The sequence below is a fragment of the Clarias gariepinus genome, chromosome 12, assembly GCF_024256425.1.
Source record: "Clarias gariepinus isolate MV-2021 ecotype Netherlands chromosome 12, CGAR_prim_01v2, whole genome shotgun sequence".
In the NCBI taxonomy this organism is placed as follows: domain Eukaryota; kingdom Metazoa; phylum Chordata; class Actinopteri; order Siluriformes; family Clariidae; genus Clarias; species Clarias gariepinus.
This window is the reverse complement of record NC_071111.1, coordinates 20,620,879-20,638,989: the sequence shown is the minus strand read 5'-3', so window position 1 is coordinate 20,638,989 and position 18,111 is coordinate 20,620,879. Positions and strand designations below refer to the sequence as shown.

At 40.3% G+C, this 18,111-nt stretch overlaps 1 protein-coding gene across 1 annotated transcript in view; it reads right to left on the bottom strand.

The window, feature by feature from the left end:
• Positions 1-9,514: 9,514 nt before the first annotated feature.
• The window catches only part of vezt (vezatin, adherens junctions transmembrane protein), a 28,205-nt gene continuing 19,608 nt past the window's right edge, over positions 9,515-18,111 (bottom strand). The window contains exons 6-12 of the mRNA XM_053508870.1: positions 16,304-16,441; positions 15,914-16,061; positions 15,508-15,836; positions 15,222-15,415; positions 12,195-12,292; positions 11,051-11,255; positions 9,515-10,386 (exon numbers count right to left, since the gene is read on the bottom strand). Coding sequence (XP_053364845.1) covers positions 9,839-10,386; positions 11,051-11,255; positions 12,195-12,292; positions 15,222-15,415; positions 15,508-15,836; positions 15,914-16,061; positions 16,304-16,441 — 1,660 coding nt within the window. The 3' untranslated portion in view covers positions 9,515-9,838. The remainder of the gene's footprint in view (positions 10,387-11,050; positions 11,256-12,194; positions 12,293-15,221; positions 15,416-15,507; positions 15,837-15,913; positions 16,062-16,303; positions 16,442-18,111) is intronic.

Genomic DNA, 18,111 nt, shown 5'->3' with positions numbered 1-18,111 from the left:
GATGGAGAGAGAGAGAGAGAGAGGAGGAAGGAGAGGGAGGGATGCACCCGGAGCCAGCTCCAAAAAGAAACAGTGGGATATACCACGAATGGGCGGAGCTAAAACTCATAGGGGCGGGGCTTTTCCAAATATGGTTTGAGCCTGGCAGGTGTCCCAAACTTACTGTACAAGCAAAGGATGTACTAAGGAGGGCCTGAGCACCTCACTCACTTTCTATTCCACTCTGTCCTGTATACAGGGTCGCAAGGGGCCTGGAGCCTATCCCAGGGCACGAGGTGTAGTGGTTAGCTCTGTCGCCTTGCACCGCCAGGCTCCAGGTTCGATTGCACCGCTAGGCCTCAGGTTCGATTCCCATGTCGGGTCTTTGTGCATGGAGTTTGTAATTTTTTTTCCTGTGCTTGGTGGGTTTCCGCCGGATACTCCGGTTTCCTCCCACAGTCCAAAGACATGCAGTTTAGGCTAATTGGCCCAAATTGCCCGGAGTGTGTGTGTGTTTGTGTGTGCCCTATGATGAAGGTCTAAGTCTCCTGGGATAGGCTCCAGACACACGCAACCCTGTAAATTAGATAAAGGGGTATAGATTATGAGTGAGTAAGTGCAAGTCTTTAATCTGAATTACCTGGAGGAAACCCACCAAGCATGGGGAGAACATGGAAACTTCATGTACACAAACTCAAGGCAGGAATCGAACCCTGACCCTAGAGATGCAGGGTGACAGTGCTAGCCACTCTGACACCTATAGGATCACATCTCTAGTTAAGAATCATATGAATAATTTTTTTTTTTATGTTTTACACATCTAATTCTCCCATTTGTGGTTTTCCCACAGACCTTTTCAGCATGATTAATTGCACAGGATGTCTTTGGTATACTGCAGCATTATTATTTCTATTCATTGGAACTACCCTGCCCAGATCTTTTCCAGCATGACTTTGGGCACATAGCAAGCTCCATGAAGACATGATTTGGTTTAGTTAGTGCATAAGAACTGTAAGTGAGAACTGAACAGCAAAGAGTACTGCAAAGAACGTCAACGTCACTGAGGACCTTTGGAATTAACTGGAACACTGACTGCACCAATGCCTTCTCATTCAACATCAGTACCTGACCTCACTAATGCTTTTGTAGGTAAATGATCCCAAATCCCTACAGATTGTGCTTAAACATTTTAGTGGAAAGCCTTCCCAGATGAGTGGAAGCTGTTTTAGAAACAAACAAGTGATGTTATTCTGTTAAATCTGGAGTGGGATGTTCAGCGAGGACATAGGCCTATATGAGTGTGATGGTTAGGTGTTCATTAATGTTTGTCGCTTTGATGCCAAAACTGAGAAACAATGAATACACTTCAACTTAAGGGTTTGAAACAGGATAGATCAGTTAAGCCCTTACTACTGAATGTGACCACTATTCTGTAATATCAATTTCAAGGACTCAAATATCAAAGTAATCAGATACAAGTGTAATTATACTGGAAGTAGTGTTCTTTACAAATAAAAAATTGTAATTTCTTAATGTTTGTAAAAGATTGCTGAGATAGTAGAATCTAAAACCACAAGAGAAACAGAAATATGAAGTATTTAAAAAGATATTGACACTCATTCACTCATCGTCTATACCGCCTGGTGTCTATCCCAGAAGACTTAAAGAACGAGTTGAGGTAAACCCTGGACGGGGTGCCAATACATCTAATACACAGTGATATAAATATTTTATAGAATCATACACGATACAGCCAAATGTGATCACATTCATATGCTTGTTGAAGCACACAATGATATAGAGTGTCTCTGGCCACGTATGTAGTACCACAACTTCCCTTCACTGGAGATACGGGGCCTGAATATGTTCCAGCATGATGATGCACCTGTACACAAAGCGAGATCAATGAAGGAGTGTGCAAAGGACTGTTAGGCAAAAAGATATCTTCTGTCTCTTCTAAGTGGTTAATTAATTACTTACACTTATTTTGTCTATACCTTCTCATATGTAGCTTACATAGGAAGATTCTTCCTCTCACAGTAGCACTGATGTGGCCACGTGTCAGTCAAGTATATTAAGAGTGTCTACTGTACAGTGTAAATAAAATGTAAAATGTTTGTCATGCAGTTCCTTAAAGTGTCCACCAGATAGGACTATTGCTTTGTGTTTCTCTTAAATTTGTCCACCAGTCTTGTACCCACCTTTTGAACATACTGTATTACAATATCAAACAGATATTCAAGGTTTAAACCAAAGAACATTTTATAAGCCTCGAACACAATAGAAATATCCACGGATGCAAACTACCATGAGACATTACCTTTACCAACAAGGACACTATTTTAATAAGGACACGAGCACTGTTGATTGTTAAACCTTTTTCCTGATAATGTTCCAATCCTGGCCCTCGAGAATCCCAGAAAACTGTAAGCATCTATTTTCTAGCTGATGTTTGAACTTTTTCTCGGTCAGCGATTGAGGATGTTTCCCTTCTGTACTCTGCCTTTTACTCTCAGTCTCAAAAAGATGTCTCCGTGTCTCGTCACCAGTAACGATTCTCTTTAAGAAACTTTCACCTTCCTTGGAGTATCAGTCCAAATTTTGTTTTTAGATGTCCAAATACTTCTGTTTATGCTCTACAGTGAGTTGTTTCGCACCAGGTGCACCTTCCGTAGGTCCATAAATGAAAATACCGGCTAATGTGGCCTGGAGCCCACTGCAGTCATTCTTGTAAACATTCAGCAAGTGGAACACCTAATCCTTTAAAATCGACGGATAACTTGACTTCAATTTGCAGCAGAGATGCATCTGTCTGTGGGAACGCTACACATACCGTCTGTACCGTTTGCATATTATTGTCACATCCCCCTTACAGTCCTGACGCACTCCAAGCCATTAAAGGAGTTCCTGGGAGGCCAGCATTTCAGACATGCAGACGGCACTGGAGTGAAACACTGGGATAAGTGCATTAGTGTAGCAGAAGATTACATAGAGAATAAAGAGGTCCATCCTTGTGTAGAGCTAGTACGTTAATTAGCATATAAACAACTACACTGTCACTCAAACTTAAGTAGATCATACAGTGCACCATAGTCCTGCTATTATTAATTTGAGTTGGTTTAACGTTTAAAACAACCGTCGCTTTCCATCCCAATGGCCCGGATTGTGTAAAGTAAATTCAACAGAAAAGTGCAAAAGGGGTTCATGAAGATATTTTAAAAGTAACCATGAAAGACATACTGTATGTCTTAGAACCTGTAAGTGTACTGTACCTGCTGACGTTTGGATTAATTTTAATTAATTCTGGACGTATTTTTACATTCTACAACAATAGTGATTTAAAAATAAAAATAAAAAAAAAATAACACACATGGCATTAGGTAATTAAGTAACAACAGTCTTTGTTATTTTAAGACCTTAAGGCCAGGTGTTCTGGAACAGTTCTTGCAAGAACAGTATTGTCAAGTGCATTTGCAAAACCCATCAAGATGAAACTGGCTCTCATGAAGATCATCCCAGGAAAGCAAGACCAAAACTTACCTTTGCTGTGGAGGAGAAGTTTATTTAGAGATACCAGTTACCTTAGAAATCACCAGTTAACAACCAGCACCTTAGATTAGAGCCGTTATGAAGGCTTTACAGAGCATGCGTAGCAGATACATAACAATATCAACTATTCAAAGGAGAATATTGAGATTATTTTATATTTTGGATGCATTCAGTATTGATTTATAATGTAGGAATAAAAATCAGTAAAGACCATGAAATGAGGCATGTCCAAACTTTTGACTGGTACTGTACATCATGTGAAATATATTTTTTTAAATAAAAAATATCCTATAAAATATAAAAAAATAAAATATATATTTTTTAATATCTTTGTCTTGGTTTTCTTAATCAAACACAAAAAACTGAGCTCTGTTTAAAGCCTTATTTATTATTCCACAAACGATAAGGCAAAGACTCTAAGTGAAAAAAAAAAATGTAACCACCTTTTGAAGACACACACACATCCACTGAGCCACTCACTCACATATAGTGTATCTGTCATAGTCATAACTGTTTGGGGGAAGTTCAGGCTTACGCATGGAAAAAAACAAAATTACAGAAATCACCAAGCACAAGACCGAGACATGAACATACTCACATCAGAGTGCACAGACAGAGTTCATTCAGTCATTACAGATATATGATGGAAAATGACGGGTAAATAAACTGGAAAACTGGTGAGGGAATCATGAAACACTTGATTAAGTAAAAAAAAAAAAAATTATGATGTGTTACAAATAAAAAGAATAGTGTTGGATAAGGGAACCGTAAAGGGATAGATCTGCCCCCCCTCCAAGTCAATTACCATGGATGGTGGTCATTATACATTTTCCTGCTTTGCAAACCAACTGTGAACTTTGTCGACCAGAATGCAAGTACAATTTAAGTACAACCCTCGTTCCGTGCAAAAAGGTATTCCAAAGTTCAGCAGAGACTCGTATGAAGCTTCAACAGTCCCACTGGGGTTAAACAAGTTGGTATCCTTGTACAGTGTGTTTAGTAAAAATGTAATTCTTGAAAAGAATTTAACAACCAAGATCTACGATAATGTAGTTATATGCATATTAGTTTTGATAAAACAAACCCAAATGGTTGGAAAACTATCCCTTTAATCCCTTAACTAACATTATTTACAGTACACATGAACATCAACAAACCATCATCTAAATAAAATGTGATGTTAACAAATGATCAACACTCATCTTGTGCGTTGACACCAGCATTAAATAATGTTTATTTAAATTCCTGAATAAAAGCAATTCCAAAGAGTTCTTACTAAAAATTGATGAACTCTGGTTACTGGGTATAAACTTTGCAGCTTAACACGGATTGGGATAAAATATGGGACAAAACACCTTAACTCTGATCAGCTCTGATCCTGATGATTCCAGTAACAATGCATTATGACTTTTAAGTAATATTTCATCCCTAAACATTATATTAAGCTTTTTCTATAAGCAGTGTGAGATGCTTGGTTATTGAATGGTGCCCTTTAAGAATTAACATGCCCTTTAAGATGCCCTTAAACTAAAGACACATGACATTGTGCATTTATTGCACCATCATGGAGCTCTAGTCCTACACATCGCTTATGATTCATATTACGAGGGAATATTGCTTCATGATAGTGTAATAAATGTAAATTGTTCTATATCTTTAGTTTATAGGTGTCAAAATAATTTACAATGTTGGCATAAACCTTTCGTAAACCTATAAGCCTTATATATAAGTTTATATTATAGACTTATACAAGCCTTTCAGAAAGCATCTAGAACCATTTTAAAAGCTTAACGCTATGGTTATAAATGTGCTACGAAGCCTGTATGTATTTTTGGTACCTTAAAAAAAATGAAGTGCTAGAAAGTTTCGAAAACACTGAAACATGAAGCATGTACTTTAATCAGAAAAGTCCTGAAAATTGTCCGGAAGTTAACAGTATTGTGTAAGAATTTTTTCTCTGACTACAGTACTGTGTTAAAGAGCCACGTCTCATTTCTTCATTGAAAGATGTAGTTTAGATTTAAGAAATGGGAACAAATAGTTGACTGCGACAGGCTGCAAAGTGCCTAAAGATACAATTTCATAACTGGTTGTTTACATAACAACCAGAGCAGCAACCTCGTTTTCCCTCTCGTCTGTTCCAACCACTCATCACCAGCATACTAATCATACTAATCACCAGCCTGATCATCTGCACCTGTTTATATTTAAACATTTGGCAGACGCCATCATCCAGAGCATCTTACTTTTTTTTTTTTTTTTTTTTTACATCTAAGCAGTTGAGGGTTACAACTGGTGCTGGGGTTTGACCTTGAAACCTTCTGATCACTAGTCCAATGCCTTAACTACTGAGTTACCCCTGATCCCTGTTTCTTTCTGGTTCATGCCTTAAGTCATACTTTTTTTAATGCCTGAATGATTCATAGGTGCAGGCACTGGACTGAAAATGAGCGCTGAAAACTTGCCAAAAGTGAGAGCCAATATAGACATATGATATAGACAAATATGTAACACAAGAACATCTGTCTCTTTGGAAGGAACATATGAAGAAGTGAGGAGTGGCATAAGATTTCTGCATAGTACTGTACATGAATGCAATTGTTATTTCTTCATACAAAAATGAGTAATAGTTAATATGGTGAGGAATCTCAAGTCTTTTACACATTAGAATTTTCAGGACAGTCATCATTACGGTGCTTCGCTGTTTCTCAGTAACAAGACAAGCTTCCTTTTTTTTATTATTAGCTTTTAAAAAAGGTGGCAAAAAAAACATTTATAAGTGAGAAGTGAGAACAGAAAATAACATTTCTCCTGAACCTTCGATTATACCTCACCTTCGATATAACTATAATGGATCAAAATCACAACATGTTCAGTAATACGTTAAAATCTTGAAAATTGCTGGAGGCTGAAAGGAACAACATCCTCCTTGTGATCGATTTATTTCCAGTAAAAGCACGTCCGGTGATGTTTTATTCCCCTCCACGCAATACTACAGTCCTGGCTGAACTCCGGTTCAGTCTCCCCTACACAATCATCCAAATGAACCCATCAGTGCCATACTGGTGATAATGCATTAAGATTTAAACATCAGTTAATACAATGTGACAGTATTAACATTACACTAAGGTCTACAAGGCGTAGTATGATTAATACAGTATAAACCTAAACCAATATTATAACCGTAACCAAGGCTGTTCATTATTTGACCTGTTTTTTTGCTCTATCATTATCTAAACTATGGCAGTTCAGAAAGATGTGTGGCCGATGCACAGACAGAGACGGCCTGTATTACGGAGAGGTAGTGATGTGGACGCTGCTGAAGCCCAGTCTTCATACTCCCTCATACCCAGGCTGCTATTACAATCCTATTATACACTAAAATGAGTGCACACCCACTGCACCATCATGTTGCATGCTGTAGACGAGTCTATAATGGAGTGAGCTGCTTCTTTGTACTGGAAAACAGAGCTATGAAAAACAGATCCACTCAGCACAGATTTATTCCATGAACTATTCAAATATTACACGTTATAGAAGTGTTCTACAGGGTGATTCACTCGAAGGAGGTCCCGAATATTAAGGATGAAGCAATCTGAACGAAACAATGTAGACATGCTCCTCAGTATACAGAGCTTCCAACGCACCAGGATGACCCCGAGTCAGGCCGAGATCACTTCCAGCATCCCATGTAATGCAATTGAATTACACATGCATCAAGGTACGTATTCTTTGGCATCAGTTTGCTTCATTACATAGAGAGTTATTACACAATATTTGGGGCCTCTTTCAAATGAATCGCCCTGTATGATATTTTGCCTATATATAAAAGCCGTAAAAAAGCTTTATTATAATTGAATACTATAACTGTGATTAGATTGAAGTTGACATTATTTATCAGCCTATTTGTTTTTAGGTTACTCAGGTTGGATTCATGTGGTGGTGCAAACAGACTGTTAACTGACTCTACTATAGATTTTCACCCACAACGGTCTCAAGTGTTGCATCCAGGGAGCATCAATTCCGCAGGTCCGGTTGTTTACAGAGATCCGAGGACAATGAAAGGAGTGCTTACCGCCAAAACACAGTTTTAGTGCTGATTTTATACAGTATATATATTTGTGTGTTATACATATAAAACAGAAAATGTGTGCCAAAGAAGCTACTTCTGAAGTTAATGAAACATGGAAGTGACCAATCTTGCTTCCCTTAAAATTACAAGTTGCTGACTTCAGACGTTTTTGAAGAGATGATTTTTTCAGAGTTATGCTGTCTCGCTTTTATCAGTAATCATTTAAAATGCATATTATTTCTATTTCTATTGTATTTAGTAATAATACAAAAAGCTTTAAAAGCAATAGGCAGTGGTAGAGGTTAGCACTGTCAGCTTGCACCTCTAGGGTCTGGGTTTGATTCCCGTGTCTGTGTGCATGGAGTTTGCATGTTCTCCCTGTGCTTGTTGGGTTTCCTCTGGTTTTCTCCATAGTCCAAAAACATTCAGATTAGGTTAATTGATCTAAGTGTTCCCAAATTGCCGGTAGTGTATGTATGTGCCCTGCGATGGAATGGCACCCTGTCCAGGGTGTACCCCACTCTCTCAAGTCTCCTGGTATAGGCTCCAGCCCCCCCCCCATGACCCTAAATACGAGATAAAGGGGTATACCCATAAGTGAGTGAGTAAAAAATCTGTAGTGTCTGTAACCATGTCAAATTTAAATGTTATTAAATCTAAAAAATGTTCTATTTTCCAATAACAAAAATTTTCCAGTTTATGTCTTTTTATGTGAAGTCAAGTTTAATCTAAATAACAATTAAGATTAATAAAAGATTTAAATAAATAAAAAAAGTTACGGACGCTACATAAAAGGGCATGAAATTATATTTAGAAAATGTGTTTCTTTTTATCTGATACAAATATAAATGTGTATGCAAGTTTATAAAAAATAAGAGATAAGAAGCATTATTAAGTAAATGGTGTTATATCAACCTATCTGAATTTAAATAACCACCGTTTAGAACTGTGGTGAGCAGAGACGTCTCTTACCGAACCTTGAAAAGCACAGCAGATGATTACATGTCAATCAGGAACAGTGAGGCGATAAACTCGACAAGACATATAATAACTTCTGTTTTTTTTTTAAATACTGTGAGGCAGCCACGGCATGCTGCCTAATGCTAACCGGAGTTTATTTCATTACATCTAGTCGATCAGACGTCAATCATGTCTTGGCTGATCGTCAACTAATTTCTCAAAGCTAGCAGCTGGCTTCTTTCGTTTTAAAGAGATGATTTTATACGTGCCCCAAAAATGGCCATTTTTCAATGTCTCGTTTAAAAAAATTATCATTTAAAATGCATATTATTTTTATTTCTATTAATACTAAAAGCTTTAAAAGCAATAGGCGGCATGGTGGTGTAGTGGTTAGCACTGTCAGCGTGCACCACTAGGGTCTGGGTTCGATTCCCGTCTCTGTGCGCATGGAGTTTGCATGTTCTCCCTGTTCTCTTCTTTCTGTATCATCTTGCTTTAAATAGAAATCAGTACATAGGGACTATTAAAAAAAAAACTCTCTCACTCACTCACAAACACACACACACACACACACACACACACACTGATGCACAGCACACCAGCTGGAAAGGATAATCAATAGTAAATAAGTAATGTAAATGTTCACTGTGTGTGTGGGTGTGTGTGTGTGTGTGTGGGTGTGTGTGTGAACACTCTTATTAAGTAGTGCTCCCCCTAGTGAAGTATGAAAAGCATAGCCAGGGGACTGTTTGTTTAATTTTTTTGATCAAAGTTTATTCTATTTCTTTATCGAGTGCTTATTTTATTAGCGTTTTCGACTCGTCATTTGAATCGACTTAAACACGTATACTGCAGACTTCAGTAACACAACAACAAGCAGGCCTCTGATGAATAATGTCGGTTTGAATCGGTTTTCTCTGAATGTCATGTTCTAGAATAAAAACCTATCTACGGTTCTGTAAGAAGGCAACATTTTACTGTACACATTCAGTATTAAGCCTCAATTTTTTTTCGATGTACTGTAGACTTGCGTGTCTGTATTTGCCTGTACCTGAGGGATAATGCGAGAAAACACGGACAGACGGACGGATGGACTAAGTGAATGTCGGCAGACAGGAGAGTGTAAACAGGAACACACACGGAGGCACGTAAAGGACGGACATATAAAACTCATTCGCGCGCCGGTGCTGCCGTCCTGACCTCGAGCTCAATAAATAAATCTAGAGCAGATGGGAATAAATAACCTGTATAAGCTAAAAGAGTTCAGGTGGTTGTCCTTCATTTCTCCGGCTGCGATGTCACCTCCTTTACCCTTTCCTCCTCCTCTTCCTCCTCTTCCTCATCCGAGTCCCCGTAGGTGCACTCCTGCAGTTGTGTGAAGGTGTGGGAGCGAGCGGCCACCTGGGCGGCCAGGGCCGAGCCGATGCTGAGCACTTCAGAGCCATGCAGTTCTGTAAGTCTGTCGATCACCGAGAGGGTGGGAACCCTGGGAGTGAGCGGGTGGGATCCATCCGGGTCCGCCTCCTCGTCCACCAGCCCGTCCGACTGGAAGAGCCGCGTCCCTTCCTCCTCGGCTCTCTCGTCTTGTATTTCTGGAACACTTTGGGACTCGCCGCAACAGAACTCAGTCACGACCTCTTCCGTGTCCTCTATACTGTCTCTCGTCGTCTCTTCTCCTCCTCCTCCTCCTCCGTCCTTTAGATCCTCTCCTTCTTCTACTGAAGGCTGCTGGGAGATGTGGTTGCTTGCAGATCCAGAGCAATCTGGACTCGCAGAGGATTCTGGAGAAGGATCTAATGCGTCAGGGGGAATCTGACCCAACGCAGCTGGAACACAAACGGAAAGACAGAACATGATTTAGTTACTGTGTGATTAAATCTATATATTATAGATTTCGGATGAGTATGCCGTCATGGATTTCTTTATGATAAAGCACAGAAAAGACTCAAATGGAAAGATTTTAGGTTGGTGAATAGTATGATTACAATATAATACAGTATAAAGATGACATTTAGAACACAAAGGGAAAAAAGTAACTATCACCATTATTTTTTAGTTCTCTCTCTCTCAGAACAGTTAAAAATCTTTACCTAGGAAAAAAATAATAAAGTTTTTCGCTCTATATAATTCTATTTCTTAAACTGGTTCAAAGCCCTGATTATAAATAGTATGCATTCTAAAAATAAAAAAACAAGGAAGCATTTAAGGCTGAATTGCATTTGCAATAGTTTCCTCATTTTCACCAGGATAGTGCAAAAACGCTGAGTCATGGCTGTACACTTCTTAAATCTCCTGCCTTGTTTTTATGCTTTTTTTTTTTTGTTGCAAATTTCTATTGTGACCATACAGCATGGAGAAGGAGGAACAGCACTGAGCCCAAACAGATCTTTATGTCCACACATGACATTAGAGCAGGTCTCTAATCTGTACATTGTTTTTGATTGTGTGTGTGTGTGTGTGTGTGTGTGGACGAGTGTCAGAGACGGCTACCTTTGTCGCTGAACAGCAGCAGCTTGCGTTTGTCTCTCTCGCCCTCTGATGTTCGGATCCCCAGGACGGATTTAAGCTCGAGTAGAACTCTGCGTGACTCCTCCCTCTCGCGCCTTTGCCGCTCCCGTTCCCATGGCGACAGCATGTCCGCAGCCGCACGCCACTCCGAATCCGAGTCTGAGTCCGAAACGTAGGCCTCAAGTTCCTGTTTACACAAACACACACTCTTAGATCACATGCCCCTAGAGTACACACTATTCTTTATTTATCTAGAACTCATTAAAAGCTTTTCTGATGATATTAAGATCACAGAGTTACATCTGTAAAAATGCATGTTTTTTTTTTTCTTTGACAAAACTCTAACGTGCGGATGGCTATGAATCAACGCAGAATGTGTGCTAGCAGACTCATGACACACGGTCAAGAGATCAGGTTTCATTTATGACGCATCATACAGAACTGCACATACTGAACATCACGATATGTTGAATAATCTGAGTCTTAGGAGAACTCCTCTTGGTTAGAAAACTAACCCTGGTCCAGGATGATTACAATACAATTACGAAAGGTTTTCAGGTCAAACTGGGACTTTCGACTAAGCAGAATAACAGAACTGAAGCGCTGGCCTCCCAGGAACTCCTTTAATGACCCAAACATGTGGAAATGGCAGTGAGGTCAGGACTGCATGGCAAATGTGGTAATAGCTACCAGCCGAGTTCCTGTAATGTGCAAGTGGTGCGGTGTGCAGAATGAGGAAATGCATAGAAAAGAAGTGAGAGAAAAAAAAAAAAAAAAAGGGGAACACCTTTGGCAATCAAACCAGGCTGTTTATTTCCTAAGACATCAGGTTTATTCCTTCATTCACTGGAAATGTCATCACAAGTCCCGGTTTAATTTAAACACCCATAGATTAGTTCCCTGAGCTACAATCAGACGTTTGATTATATTTTAATATTTTTGCATGTTGCAGTTTCCAAAAAAAACTTTATTGTTTTTCATTTGATTGATTCATTTTATTGTAATTCATTTGATCTTTTGTATACAAGTAAACTCAGCAGAAATTACAGTACGTGTATAGATCAAAGCCCATTTTCATCCAGTTTCTCTGCGTTTCCCCCAGTTGCAGCTCACATACATACTGTACCTGTTCCTCTGGGACGGGGTCTTTATCATCTATATGTGAGACAGGGGCAGGAGGAGGTGGGGCAGGACCAGCTGCTTCCTCTGGACTATCTGCACTTCCTTTCGAACAGACACAAAAACACTGTCACATGCACTGAAACTGCACGACAGCAAGTTTCTGTATAAAGACTTCGCAGTTTATTATAAGAACCATGATAAAAGACCGCAACTGTATATCCTATATATATATATATAAATAAATAATGGATATACGTAAGGGAGAACATGGAAAAAACCCTGGAAAGTGTATTCGGGTTCACTGCAGTGTATGTGCTATATCTTTTTCATTGGTCTCCATGATGCTGTTTGTTTAGATATGTACTTTAACAAACTCCAGGAACAGATGGATTTCTTTTAGTGATGTTACATAATGTATGACTTTTTAAAGCAGCTGAATGCATGAGAACTGTAATACGAGTTTCCAACAATGAGGGGGGAAAACTTTCGCAATTACGTTTCACATATTTTTCTTTGAAAGCAATTATGCATGCTATATACTGTAGATTTCTCCAGCTGAACATTACAGGATGTTACATTTTATATTACGGGGCAATACACACATAAATATATAACAAGGAATCCCAAGTGCGTCAGTGTCGGTGTGTTCGAGATTCTAAGGGCTTTAATATTAAACATGTGGAAGCTGGTTCTGGTTAGCCGACAGCTGCATTCAGTTAATGTCGAAAATACACTGTATTCATGATTTTATATTACAGCTGTATGAAAAAATTTCAATCGACTAACAAATCTTAAAGGTTTCATAGTTCACCTCCTCTTTAACAAATTAACCCAGGTCTCAGAATGCATGTGTTAATGCTCCAGCTGAAAATTCCCCCAAATAATGCATGTTTTCATACTTCAAACTCCATAAACAGTGTTTATGTAAATGAGCCAGTGTTGAGATTCACCGCTCCACAGAACAACAAAGCGGAGAACAAAGCAGGGAGGGGGTCTTCTTATATGAGGTCACAATAGGGGAACAATCGAATGTTTCGCCACACAGAGAGAATACTTAGGCAGGCTGGCCAATGAATCTGTGCTATTTTTTTTTACCTATGTGACGCTGTAAATTTTTTGCTCAATCATGTTCGTATAGTTCGGTAAAATGACATAAAATTCAGTTTATTGCCTAGGTTGTGCTGATACGTCACGCTATATTGCAAAGTCCTGACCCCATATAAAATCTCCCCTCAAGTGATCCCCACAGTGGACCATCAGTTCCGCACACAACTTGGCAAAGGTTTTATGCAGGATGCCCTTACTGTAGCAACCTTCCCATTTTATCTGGGAATTGCTGATTAGTGTGGGGTGTGGCAACCCAGTGACAGCGGGGCACAAACCCAGATCGTCTCCAAATCAACAACCTAGAGCTTCCTGAGCCACCACTTCCTAACAATCCAGACCCCATATTTATTTATTAATTATACAAAAAATAAAAAAAAATATATATATATATATATATATATATATTTTTTTTTTTTTTTTTTTTTTGTATAATTAATAAATAACGCCGGCCCGTTCCGCTGGCCACCAGATAGATTTCAGACCAGTGGGAAACACTGTCCAGGAAATCCAGGAAATATTCAATCTTTACATATTTGACCATGTGATTAAACGATTAAACCCGGAGCAGTCACTGGGTTCAATTAGCATCAAGTCATCCAACACTAACAATGTCTCCTAGCATCAGCACCTGGGTGTACTAATGATCAGGTCAGGCTTGTTAGAGCAGGAAAAAAAAGAAGCACACTGCATTGTCCAGCTAAATGGAAAGTATTTGGCAGAATCTCTGTGTGTACTTACTCAACTGTCCTTCATTGACCTGTGAGCTGCTGAATACTGAATCAAATTCACTTGAATCATTACAGATTGCTGGGCCATAATAAAACTGGTGTTCCCCCTGTTGCACTTACTGTATAACTGGTAAACTATTCAGAGTTTTTATTTTTTTATCTTTCGCTGCTCCCGGCAAGAAGTTGCCACAACGCACATACAAGCTTGGCACAAGTTTTACGCCGGATGCCCTTCCTGACGCAACCCTCCTATTTAATCCAGGCTTGGCACTGGCACTGCATCCAGTAGCTGGGGTTTGGGCACTGGCTGGGAATCGAACCCAGGCCCTCCGCATGGCAGGCGGAATACCTACCACTGAGCCACCCGTGCCCTAGTTAAGACAACAGCATGCAATGAGGATTTAATTGTGAAATTGTGCACACTGGCATTTAGACCTCCGGATTAATTACAGACTTGAGAGCTATTCAGAAGATTACGCAAAGTGATGCACACAGGAATGCAATCGGTTGCGTAAAATAGACGGCCCGTCTCAGTTGTGCGAGGATCCAGACGTGACCTTAGGCACATTACTGTTGCACGGGCCCAAGATTTCATCTGGGGGAGAGAGTCTGACTACACGGACTACAAATCTCATTTCATAGAAAAGATTAAAAGAAGGACCTGAGAGACTCCTTCATCAGGGATATTGCTTATTTTAAAAGTAGACATTTAAAAGATAAAAGTCATTAATTACCTCAAAGTGAACTGTAGGTGTAGCGGGCGAGTGACAAGTCTTTTTCTGACAAGTCAACAACTCAAAATTGGAAATTTTAATCTACAACAGAAGAGATTCCATTCAAAACACATTATAGTGTAGAGGAGCACAAACGGTTAGGTCGGAAGGTCGAGGGTTCGAGCCCCACCATCGCCAGGCTGCCACTGTTGCGCTCTTGAGCAGGCTGACCCTGCACTTTGACCCCTAAACAAAATCATTTCACTGTACATAATGAGAATGATTTAAGAGCATAACCTATTTCCCTACTTAAATATAACTTTTGGACCTCCATCTCTTAATACGGTCCTTGGCGCATAAAGGTAAATATCATATCATATCATAAATGACAAAAGATAAGAAAGTTAAAATATCCAGAACCACTGTTTTGAGACTGGTGTTGTCCTAGCAGAGAGCTGTGTTTCTAAGAGTTTGACCTCTGACCTGGGCAGTGTGTGACCCTGCGCAGCATGCGCTCCACCTGAGCAGTCATGTCTTCCCAGCAGCAGGAGCTAGCCTGCATGTGAGGCTGCAGGAGGTGCAGGCGCTCACGGAGCTCCTGGTATCCAGCACACGTCACCTCCTCGGACTCCTTGTCGACCATCAGCTTCTCCAGCTCGTCCTCCAGAATGATCACCCTGGAGCGGGAAAGAGAGCGAGCGATCAAATCAACTCTGAACAAACCTCAGTTACCACAGGGTTATAAAATAGCTTGTGGTTTTGCTCGTACTCGCTGAGCAAGGCTTTGAGGTGGAGCTGGAGGCTGCGGATGGACGTGTGCAGCGAGTTGAGCTCTCTGCACTTCTGTCCTGCCCGATTGGCTCGACCCGAGTTCTGCGGCTGCTGCTGCATCTCAAAGTACCGATGGAACTCGTAGCTGCGCTGGAGATCGCCAAGGCAACAGGCCAGGGCGGGATGAAGCGAGGCAGTGACGGTGGCCACGCTGTTGTACCCCAGAACGCGGGGCTTGGACTCTAGTTCCGCCCTACCGGAGGACAGCATCAGAGCCAGCCGGCGGAAAAACTCTGAGCTCTGACCCACCCATAATTGAAAAAGCAACTGTAAAAGAGGCGAAATTAATGTTAGCCAGGATAACAAATCACAAGAGAACGTGCAAAGCAATCTGTATTACTTACCTTCAGGGCAGGTAAGCTGTAGTCATTGGTCAGCTCCTGCGCCTGCTCATCAGAGAGATGCTCAGCCCCCAGGCCCAGGCCCAGCTCTCTGATCGGCACAGTCGAGACGTAGTTGGTGACGTTGTCGATCTCGGAGTTGAGCGGAAATGTAAAACAATGTTAAGGATCTAAAAGTTACAGTATGTGATATATAAAGTCACATTAAATGTCAAGTGGTGGCTTAATCAGTTAAGACTGTGGGTTACTGATTAGAAAATCGGGGGTTCGATCCCCAGCACCGCCAAGTTCCCACTGTTGAGCCCTTAAGTACGGCACCAGGCCCGACCCTGCGCTCTGAACCCAGCTTCCTACCTGGGATCTGCAGATGCAGACGTGCTGTAAGAAGGATATGATTTAAGCATGATGCAGGTGGCGATGCGGGAGGCACGGAACGCGCTGCGGAGACTCTGGTAGGCTGCTTTCCTCAAACCAATCAACTGCTGGCTGCGCAGATGCCCCGCCCTGTTGAAGGGACAGGCCGCACTCACCCTGTCGAGTAAACTTGACAAGTGAAACGTGATCCAACTGTGCAGACGTCCGAGAACCATCAGGGCAGACATACATTTACATAACCATTACATTTACATCTCATCGTTCTAGTGCAGAGGTTCTCAAACCGTGCAGCCGAAAAACTGCGTGAACTGCAAATGAAATTCCACAGACCCCCTTAATCCAAATGTATTTTACATAACATAATATCGTTTTTAAGATAGCGGGATGGTTAACATTATATTTTGGTTATTTATTGAAGCCACAGAGTGTTAGAAATCCGAGTCGATACTACAGGGGCAAGTCAAAAATTATCCGCACACTGGATATATTAAAAGTTCTGTTAAAGCATTGTCTCATTAGCGCTTCCTGTTCAAGGCTACTGTCTCCCCAGACACTGCTGTGCAGGTGTGAAAGTCTTACGGTAGTTAATTTGTAACTGCGATGCAAACAAAAATGGATGGCCCACTTATAAATTGGATGAAAGAAGAGCACCACACAGTGATTCGCCTTTTGTGGTCTGAGGTGAATGAAAGAGAATGAACAGAAGGGTTTGGATATCCGAAAACAAAATTTGGACTGATACTCTCTTCTCTAAAGAAGGTGAAAGTTTCCTAAAGAGAATCATTACTGGTGACGAGACTTGGATTCATCACTACGAGCCTGAGAGTAAACAGAAGCGTTCGGAACGGAAACATCGCAGGACGAAGATTCACTTCTGATGAAGAAGTGACGACAGCGGTGCATTCGTGGCTCGCAGCTCAGCCTAAAACGTTTTAGTTAAAAAGGGAACACTAAAAGCTTGTTGACAGAAGGCATGGAGTGTATTTAAAAGCAAGGAGATTATTTCGAAAAATTATGTATGTCTTTTCTAAGTTCACTAAAACAAATTCTACAGCCAGAGTGCGGATAATTTTTGACTCACCCTCGTATTTTTAGCCCTATCATTTTTTTTTTTCAGGTTTCAGCTTAAACAAAACTATACAACTACCCATCCAAGCAACTACATAATGGACAATAACTAATATTTAAATAGTAAATATAATAACCTTATGGTTAGATAACTGACAAAATATTAGGAACCATGAAGCCCCTGAGGAACCTGAACCGGACTTTGAGAACCACTGGCCTTGTTTATTCATTTAATGTAGCATCATAGAGGCTTTTGTTTTCCCTCCATATACATTCATAACAAAAATCACATCAAAGACACATTTAGACAGACCAGCACACACACACACACACACACACACACATATATATAATTAAATTGGAATGACAAAATGGACAGTAAATTACAGCAGCATCCATCCCACACACAACATAAATAGACAACACAGAGACAAAACAGTCGTCTCAGGGCCTCGGGGACATGCGACAAAACACAAACAGATACCAGGCGACAACGATTAATGAACTACACAAAGAGGGAAAATAAGGGTAATAATGGATGCAAACAATAGTGTTAGGATTTTCCTCCAATCAGAATCGATAAATTTAAATAAATAAATAAATAAATAAATAAAAAACGATTAGATTAGATTAGATTAGATTAGAGGTGGTCTGGATTCAATTAATCCCGAGACGTGCCTGGGAAACGTGTGACTGCACACAGAACTACCTGTTATACGTATGAATAAAAAAACCTGCTGACCGATTTAACACAACCC